At 44.0% G+C, this 9629-nt stretch overlaps 1 protein-coding gene across 6 annotated transcripts in view; it reads left to right on the forward strand.

Moving 5' to 3' along the window:
- The window catches only part of LOC142563934 (uncharacterized), a 29137-nt gene extending 20597 nt beyond the window's left edge, over nucleotides 1-8540 (forward strand). For 5 of the 6 annotated variants that reach the window (XM_075674665.1, XM_075674663.1, XM_075674664.1 and 2 more), the window contains 3 exons: nucleotides 2476-2612; nucleotides 6069-6144; nucleotides 8119-8540. In XM_075674665.1, coding sequence (XP_075530780.1) covers nucleotides 2476-2612; nucleotides 6069-6144; nucleotides 8119-8208 — 303 coding nt within the window. In that variant the 3' untranslated portion in view covers nucleotides 8209-8540. The remainder of the gene's footprint in view (nucleotides 1-2475; nucleotides 2613-6068; nucleotides 6145-8118) is intronic. The other variant, XM_075674666.1, reaches the window with a different exon arrangement.
- Nucleotides 8541-9629: the final 1089 nt, after the last annotated feature.

Consider the following 9629-nt stretch of genomic DNA (forward strand, 5'->3'; position numbering starts at 1 on the left):
GTGCACGAGGTTGCTGTACTTTTCATGCAAAAGAAGTAAGCTCAGCGGTTTTAGAGCAGGGGCCGGTAGATCTGTCTTCTTCTGTAGTCCTGGAATCATTATATGTACTTGTGGACGGCTCAACCACCACGGAGGGAACGCTGGCTTGACCGCAGGTGCGTACCCTGAAGTAAACGACTATATATGAACAAGTTGAAAGGTAACTGAGGGGCTCGATTTCCATTAGTCAAATCACAGGAAGCCAAGAAACAATGACACGAAGGACAACTTAGGGGCAATTATTAGTTGCTGATAATCGAATTAAAGCGATGATTAATAAATCGAAATGAAAGTGGATGATAAAACAACTGGGCGTAGGTGGGATAGGAACCCACGTCATCGCATTACGTGTGCGGCGCTCTTACTTGCTAAGTAAGCCACTGCGGCAATGTGTCCCCGCCAACTTTCTCGGGCACTTATGTCCATCTACAAGAACTAAAGCTGGGAGTGTTAGCCACGCCACCACTTACAGTCAAGGCAGTGGATGTAGAACGCCTTACCTGCCGCAGGCGTCAGTTAGTGTGGGGACTGTTCGGTTCAAAGCAACTGGTCAATAAACCCACACATGCTACCTGAGGCCATCAAAGCTGTCAGATTTGAGACAATCCGACCGCTCAGTTTCCTTTCTTCTCGTTCATTACATAGCGAAGGTTTTCCACTTATGCACAACGGTAATTATCAACAGCTTCAGAAAAACCAACACCACGAGCAGCTGCGCTTGCGATTCGCTTTTTTGATAGCACATTACGAAGCCTTTGGTTGCTGTTTAGGCACTCCCGTGATCACAGAAACACTGCTTCTCATCGTACTGTGCACACTTCTGTGACTGCTAGGCGACCACATAACTTCCGTGGCGCAACTTATGTCGAATGATAATCATGATATATTTTGTAGCGCGACGGCAAACCTTCCTGGTGCTCGCACACGCATCATTGGTATTGCACAACGGTGGATGACAAAAAGTGTGAAAGCTGAATGAACAACGGTGTTTATGGGCGGTGGTAGCAGATGATTTATTTTTAAAAAGTAGAATATTCATACTACTTTTGTCTCTACCAATTATTTTTACCACAGAAGCGTTTTTTTTTTCGAGGTCTTCAACAGAGTACTATTGCACAGAAAGTATTTAATCACCCGACCACACATATATACCGCGTCGTATAGTCGTGTGTATAGCCATCTGCACTACCACTACAACTAAATCGTCACTAGCCCTGTTCTCTAGGTATTTAAGCGACAAAACAACGTAGGGTACGTAAAAATTGTCACCGTATCAAGTACTCGCCGTCAAACGGGTTATTCCTTTAATATACCGTATTGGTTTCCTTGGTCCTTTCCCCGTTTACGGACTCTGATTTTTATCGCTTAGGACACTTGCTGTCGCCTGACCGACTTGCGAGGTGCATTCGCCGTCGAACGAGAGCTATTTTTATAGCTCACTGAAACACACGCGATGTCGCTCAAGAATGGCGTCTGAAGGTTCAGGTGCTGTGGTCCGTCGGTGGCACTTTTCGCGTTTCTACGCCAACTGGCACGGTGGTTCCAGGCAGTGTTCGTCGATTAAAATCCGCTACGCGTCTGTTGTGAAGATGCCGCGAAATGCGCCGTTTTCCATATGTGTATTAGTGGAAAGTTGGATGAGGTTATGTCCGCCTCCGGAGTCCGCATTTTGGAATGCTATCCTACGGAAAGACGTCGAATTCGTTTGTCATCCCAAACCTATCGGTTAGCCCTGTCGGGCTTGTGCGCTCACCACGAACCGCACCCATTTATTTATTCCGTTCCGCATCCTGTGGTGTGCTATTTCTGCGCTCCTCGTTGACATGTCGGAAGAGGACGCCGCAATACCTACTTCGATGCGGGATAATTGGTAACCTGTTTGTAAACCTATTGTGACAACTTTCGTTGTTCCTATGGCACTCAGCGGCCTCCGCTAATGTGGGAAGCTAGTTTGGCTGTAAAATCAAATAGACATATTTTTTTTTGTCCGTAGAGAGCACCAGAAGTGTGAAAATCGTGCAGGTGATAGCGTACTTGAGCGGTATCACAGTCGTGGTTGCAACGACGTCGGCTTACCGATGTTTGACCGATAATGCGGTATAGTCACAGAATATACCTGAGCCTATGGCAGTATATAGGCGTGTTACACTCATTTTCTCTTGCACGTGCACGTATCTTTGTGTTTGGTACTAAGTAAAAAGTGTTTCTGATCATGAAACAAAGTGGTTAAAACTTTTGTGCTTGTACCCCCTTTTATCAACAACGACAACGGAAAATTGCTGAAGTTGCAAGAAAGCTGTATTGGCGGACCTTCTAAGAACTCTCGCTTACAGTTCAGAGCTACACAGCGGCCGTTAGGCGAAAGTGCAGCGGAGAACCACAGCAGAGGAGCAGTGCTGAGAGTCCCTATATCATGCATTTGTACTGGTGTCGCAGGAACACGTGTTTGACTGCTCGGAACAGACCACAGAGTGTCCGGAGTGCGTCGAACAAATGAAGAAAGCCGATTACGAAGAACACGTACTACAGTGCGGTATAAAGGTAGAAGAAAAGAAGGCAGGCGGGTCTGCAAGGTGAGTAAAACATTTTTCCCGGTAGTCGGGGAAAGAAATAAGCTGACTGTATAGACAAGGGTGTACGTGAGCTTGACACGTGATGCTTGACGTCTCATTTGAGAATGCGGGTGGCCGCTGGTAACAATCGCTTATGAACAAAAAGCACTGTGAATATGCGCGCACAGCTCGTCTATCTAATCATGGCGAAACATGTTGGTAAAGAGCGGGCACTCCCGTAGGGTCCTGCGGCCGAGTTACTGCACTGCCGCCAGCATTCCGGGCTGCTTGTCAGGCCGTTAATTTTGTCTTCCGAAATTTTAGACGCGTGTTTTAGCTCTGTTTTGGTTTCGGTTTCGATAGCAATACTTCAGATTCTGCTTTACCTTCGGCCGCAAAAATGTTCAATACGTCGTCGGTAGCGGAGCAGAAGATAGCTTTAATATCTCATTTTTAAGCATGTCGTACAAATGGACGTAATAGGCTCGCTGATCGCAAACATTTTACTGGGAAAGCTGCCAAGCTTCTTGTAGAACAAGAAAGGCTGACTCAGCTCATGTATATTGGAAAAGTAATGCGATCTGTGATCGCCTTATTGCAATTATTTTGCCGCTTCTGGGCCCCTTTTCTCAGTTGCACAAAAAAGGAACCAGTGGTTCCATGAAAAAAAAGCTTATTTTTTACTTGTTTACATAGGTCAGTGGGCAGGAAAAATATTGGATAACACACTTCATAAAGCCACAGACTACAAGAAGAATGTTTCAGCCATGACATGCAAAGCTTGAACTTAAAGTGACACTTGCGAACCAGGCCAGGCGCATGCAGTGTGCATTGAGGTAGACATCCTTCACCAACGATCCCAAATGTCTATTACACTGCTCGAGCCGCGCCTAATCAAAGGCTTGTATGCTCGTGCGGGTGAGCCACATGTAACGAGCCCTGTGCATTAAACCGAAGGTCTCACGAGTGACTTTTGGAAAACTTCGCGTTTGAAGGAATGCAAAGCTCTTTCTGAAAACATGGGTGCAAAAACAATCAATTGGCTGCGCGGTAAACAAGTGCCACAGCTCAGATTCTATGCTAGACATCCAAAATACGCTCACCCAGCATAAGAACCGTTTTGGTAGCAATTTTCTTAACGCAAGAGTCAGCAAAACCATCTCTATAGAAGAAAGGAAGCACCTCGCCGCACGAACGAGGCAACGCGTGGTAAAGCGTGGTGGCGTGGGCATAACCAGCGGCGCATGACCGGCGCAGCATCAACGTCTCTATGGAAACGGGATGCGTGCATGGAGGTAACCCCGTAGACGTATGATAAGCTGTCTACCTTTGAGGTAAAGTGGAAGCGCACATTGCTACGCCACCTGGCGGTTGGTCAGACCTTTACTTGTTCGGCCGCGAAACAGCTCGAGTGTCCGCTCTTTACTTAGGTATGTTTCTCTATGGTCTAATCTGGTCACCAACTCTTGTTGGCGCAGTCTTCGCAGAGCTGCGGGTTTGATCAGCTGACGATAAAGCCATGGCGAGCGAGCGCTGGCGAGAGCTATGCAACAAGAAAAGGCTGAGCATTACCACGGCTGTTGTTTCATTCTTTCCGCAAATCCCCGCAGTCTCTGTCAAAAGTTGGCAGCCCCCTCGAAGCAGTGCAAGTATGGTCTATAATAAGCACAAACACTAAGGCTGCGCTTTTGGTATTTCTTTGGAGCAGCTCCTTAGTCTGTTTTCCCGAACAAACCTTAACGCCATAAGACGCCCTTTTATAAGAGTAGGGAAAAATAAGTTGCATAAAAAGCCAAAGTGTGTTCGGGAAACTAGCCTTATTAGATCAGAAAGGCAGCCTTTTGCTCGGTGACCTTGTTGTCATAAGGGACGAACATGCGAGCAAGGCTGTGAGCTTCTTGTTTGGCCGCAAAAGTTGGTTTATTTAAATGAAATTGCTTTGAAGTAGCTACAGCCAATAAGAATAATAAGTTAGAAGCACATTGCTACGCGCTGTCCAAAAGCAGTGTATACACAACGAGTTTGCAGTTTTGTGCGTCCCTCACGGTGCAAAATTTGTCGTCTCTGTTTTTCAATTTTTTTCTTTTTGTGCGTGTTTGTGCGTTCGTGGTGCTTTGCATGTGTGCCGCGGCATGGTTCATTGCCAGGTAATCATACTATGTGTCGTGTCCTCTGTGAGCTGCCTGCTTTTCTTGCCGTTTGACTGTTTATTACGCCTTGCGACTTCCCAAAAAGTCGTCGATGTTTTTGTCTGGGGAGGAGGCGGCCAAGCATAGCTAAAAGTTTGTATGATACTTGGAATATACTCTCCTTCAGCAGCACCCATACGAGTGTCTAGCTGTGCGTGCTTGTATTGATAGTGACTTTCAGTTATAAGTATGTGCTTCTTTCTTTTCTCTGCTGTGCAATTCTGCACCGAAATTGTTTACGAAGATCTTTGTTCAACTCGCTTACTTATGCAACAGTAAGGTTGCTTCTCTTGTGTCTATTGTGACGACAGAGGTCCCAACAAGACACTGACTGTGGGAGCTTTTTGTGTTCGTTTTCAATCAAGTTTGGATTTTTTCATTTCTATCAGGGATACTGGGCGGGCACAGGGATAAAAATCATCCATCATGCTTTACACTATCTCCACTGCTGAACATTGGCAAAGGAGGCGCGTGGTAATACAGGATCTAAGGAAAATACTGTGGAGGATGAACAAGTCAGATGTCTTTATTAAAAAGACCAGCTAATACTGCCTTAAATGTGAATTAAAAGTTTACACGTTAACAAGTACTTGCGCATCGTAGCGCTTGTAAAGGGAAAGACAAATTCACATAAGCACGGGGATGCCGCAGCAAATTGCACATCGTTAGTTGAAGCGAGGTAAAGGGGGAAAAACTGGAAATACAAACGCTGGGACTATTACATGTAAGCACATAGAAAACGTAACTGTGTTATTCCTGGGGCAATGAATTTTCACGTATCAGAAATAATGGGTATTTTAACATCTTAATGTGGTATAAGTTAGCACGGGTTCAAGGCACTTTACAGTGTTCGTGAACCTTTTATGCGTCATAGTTGCCAAAATTTCAATAATATATAAAACAACAAGTCAAAGATTTAATTGAAATTATATAACCCACAGACGCATATTGGTCTGATAAGTGTGTAAGATGTTCAGGATTTCAAGTTTCTGGTATTTTATGCGGAATTCATAATTGTTTTGTTCTATTCAATATTCAGGTCTCCCAACACGTTGATGTTCAATGCAGTCAATGAAATTTTAAGTTATCAGGCAATTGCTTGTACCTGACTTTACTGAAGTCCTAGGAGCTCAGTAAATGAGGCTATCTTTGAAGCATGTAGGCGAGCAGTTGTGCTCGTTGGTTGAGAGCTTTATAGTATTTTAGTTTTTTTTCTCTTCCCTCTATAGGCAGCTCATCCGAGTAAAAGTGTGTGACTTGTCTATTTGTTTTTATTTTTTTCGAAAAGTTCCCAGAGGGCTTATGATGGCAGCGGAATACGCCAGAAAAGAGAAGAAGTTAACGAACTCAAGGAAGCCATAAATGTGAGTGTCAGTTGTCGAGCTGAAATCTGCTGTGAATGTGCGCATGTGAGTCCGTTACAGGTCGATTATTAGCAACATGCCATAACCTAATTAGTTTGTCCAAATAGGGGCGCTGCAACACGGGTGATGCTGCACATTTAGAGCAAACTTGTGTCTCTTTTCACATGTTTGGTTCGTTGGTAAGCAGTGCACATAGCACCACTTACATAGCACATAGCAAAGCTTCCCGACTAAGTTGTGCACATAGCAAGTAATCTTAACCCTTTGAGCACCCAATAACTATTTCCATTTGAAATGTAGTTACTTGTGCTTTCCGAATAATGAAACCCTTAGAGTTTCAGAAGGAATGAGTAATTTTCATATATTCAGTGCTTTTTGTCAAGCTTACAGAATGAGGCCTTCGTGCGAGAGCTCGCTACAGGATCGTGAGATAGGGAATACCCATTTCATTTCTAGCATACATGAAAAGCAACTATCCGGTCACTTGAAAGATATGCGTGATGTGAACACGTTGTTTGAACAATAACAGAAGTGAACATGCTACATCGGTCCAAATTGACGCCGAGCCGTCTGTCTTGCAAGTGGATTTAATAGAGCACTTAACACGTATTGATCAAACTAGCGGTACAGGTTGAATTAGAAGTGTTTCAAGATGTTCGCAACGTATGTTAAATAATACAACTACAATCAATGCTTTTGTTTTTGATGCACTATCCTCGCGTATAGAATTATGCACATAGCGCAGGAGGGATTAACTGACAAATTAGTGACAGCGAGCGGACCTCTCGTTACATTGATAAAACAATAAAATGCCACATGAGACTTAGCTGCAATATACTGTCAGCATGTAGGTGCCTTCACATTCCACAGACCTCCTAATCAAATAGCGCATGCTGTTAAATCGCTTATTAGATTTCCATGAAGTTCTTACGCTTGGTCGACCTCATTCTTAAGCTACTGGATAGATGCCACTACGTAGCTGTGACTGGGCATACCCCAGTACTCCGAATAAGTCACCTGCCACTATGACACAAGGGGTATCTGTGCTAAACTCTATTTACATATGCGCCATATATCTGCGCGCGCACATATCTTATGAGAATTAAGCGCACTGCGAGCATCATACATCGCGTTCATCTTCTGGGAATCACTGTATCGATGGCGTAGCGGAAACTGCGCATGCGCCTGATTTGGTGCTTGTGCTTCGGCGTTTCTCGTGCGTAGTGCAGTGCATGAAGTGCATGAGATTAAAATTGTGGCTTGTGCGGAGCATGAACTAACGCATTGCACGGGATTATATTTGGCGTAAGATAAAAATAAACACAATTGTAAGCATGGCATTTAGTTTTATACTGCCTAACCAACGGCCTTAACTGAATCTTCGCTAAATTCCAAATGTGCGATGGACCTAAGTAATAGTTCGGTGTGTATAGTGCGCAGTCAATTATTGTTGCGTGAACTAATGTTTTCTTTTTAGAAACTACATATTTAGCACGTAGTGAAAAATGGAAAATTTGCATCAGTGACACATCTATATAGCCGTAGCGTTCAGAAAGCGGCCGACTGAAAACTGTTGCTCAATTTTCCAAACCATTTCTTGATATACTTGTGTTTTGACATGAAGGTTTGCGAAGTTGCGCATGCATTTATTGCTTATTTTCCAATCTGAAAGAGAACATTAAAAACCTACAAAATAGGTTATAGTTTCCCATGTCTTAGTTGCCCTTGAATAAGTAAATGTTTGTGCCTAATGTCAGCATGGCGATGCCTAACAAATAATGGCATCATAAGGAAGGAAGGAAGGAAAAAGTGGAGAACAACAGGCAGGGTGGTTAACAAATTTAGCTCAACCGGTTTGCTAATGACATCATAATATACTTCGAAGGCTAGGCATGTAAACGTATGCGGTGGTTACAGGATCAAACAAATATTGATTTGTGCGATAGCCTTAACTAATGTAAGCTTTTTTTTCAGAGATTGGAAGAAAGAGTAAAGAAACTGGAAATGCCATTGGAAAGGGTTCTGCAACGATTGCAAGAAGAGGCAATGAAACGGAACTACTAATTTTTGGTTGAAGTTTCTGATAACTTTGTAGGGAGCTGGTCGCCCATAATTTAAGATTTTACATATGTTGTAGCCTTCAGGCAAAGAACACTAACGTGCAGGAGGATTGTTACCTGTTGCGCATTTTGGTAGTTCAGCAGCACTGGTCTTCTGGTACTGAACACGAGGTCGAGGGCTCTATGCCTGGGAACGGAGACTGTGTTCAGATGTCGGGATGCAAAGAATGTAGACAAGCCCTTCTTTCAGTTCAGGGAAAAGAGAAAGAGAACTTGCTGGGAATTAATTAATTATATTTTTTTTCGCTACAGGGAAATAAACAGTTCTTTTATTAACTTTGTTCTTATTGTTTTACTTATGATGTTCTTTTTATAGCCAACTGTTTTCCAATACCGCAAGAGTAAATAAAAGGCTACGTTTCCTCTCGAATTGCATTTTTCCGCATTTATCCAGCAAAGGTGCTATGAAAATGGCATATCTTCACCAAATACAAACGGAAGCGTTGAGCCAAATTGAATGACCAAGCATGTTGCGAAAAATGCAGGAGCTCCCATGTTTAACACGGCATTGCCGAAATTAGAAGCTGGAAACAAGTACTTCAAGATGACGTCAACTTGCCATTACCAAATAGCAACATGTCCCACTAAAAACGGCTTCTTCCGCTGGCTAGGCTGCGTTACGACGCTGCTGTTGATACGAGGTTGTGGCGTTGGTCGCTCGTTATCAGAAACCTAATTACCAAGACACACAAGGAGTTGCGATATAAGCATTTTTTTGGGCTATGCATCTAACACCATGTACTTGGTTTCGCCAGGTCCAGTGATGTTGGCTGGTTAGTGTGGTCCTTTGCAGGTAAGTGCGAACAGTGGTGGCGCTAAAGCAGTAGCGCATTCTGCAATGGCCTGTGCACGTAGATTTCGAAACACGGTAAAAAAAAGGCAATCGCGTGCAGTGCGAGACACTTAACGTTACGACCACACGGTGTTTAAGACTACAATGAGAATGATTGGGGCTTGACAGCAACCATGGGATGACTATGCCGGCAAAACAACACAAACGATGGTGTAGCGTGATGACAATTGTACGGCAACCACGACGACGATGATAGTAAATATGGTGTGACGACAACCACTGTTGTGGTTTGCCGAGGATATGATAGGACTACGGCGGAAGCACAACAATTATGATCAGGGGCCATATTCTGTAAAGGTGTGCTGTGGAACCGGTTCGGCCTGGCTGTTACGTCTGGGTTACGTCACTGGGAGAAAATGTGTAACGTCGCGGCGCGAGGGAGACCAATGAACGAGCGGCGTTCAGCCGCAAGGGCACCTCATCATTTTTCTTTGTACTTTAGGGACGATGACGTAAGTGAAGGATGCTGCTAGGTTGGTAAAAAAAATATATTGGTTTTTATAAAACACACG

This window comes from Dermacentor variabilis, chromosome 11 (assembly GCF_050947875.1).
Source record: "Dermacentor variabilis isolate Ectoservices chromosome 11, ASM5094787v1, whole genome shotgun sequence".
Classification (NCBI taxonomy): Eukaryota; Metazoa; Arthropoda; class Arachnida; order Ixodida; family Ixodidae; genus Dermacentor; species Dermacentor variabilis.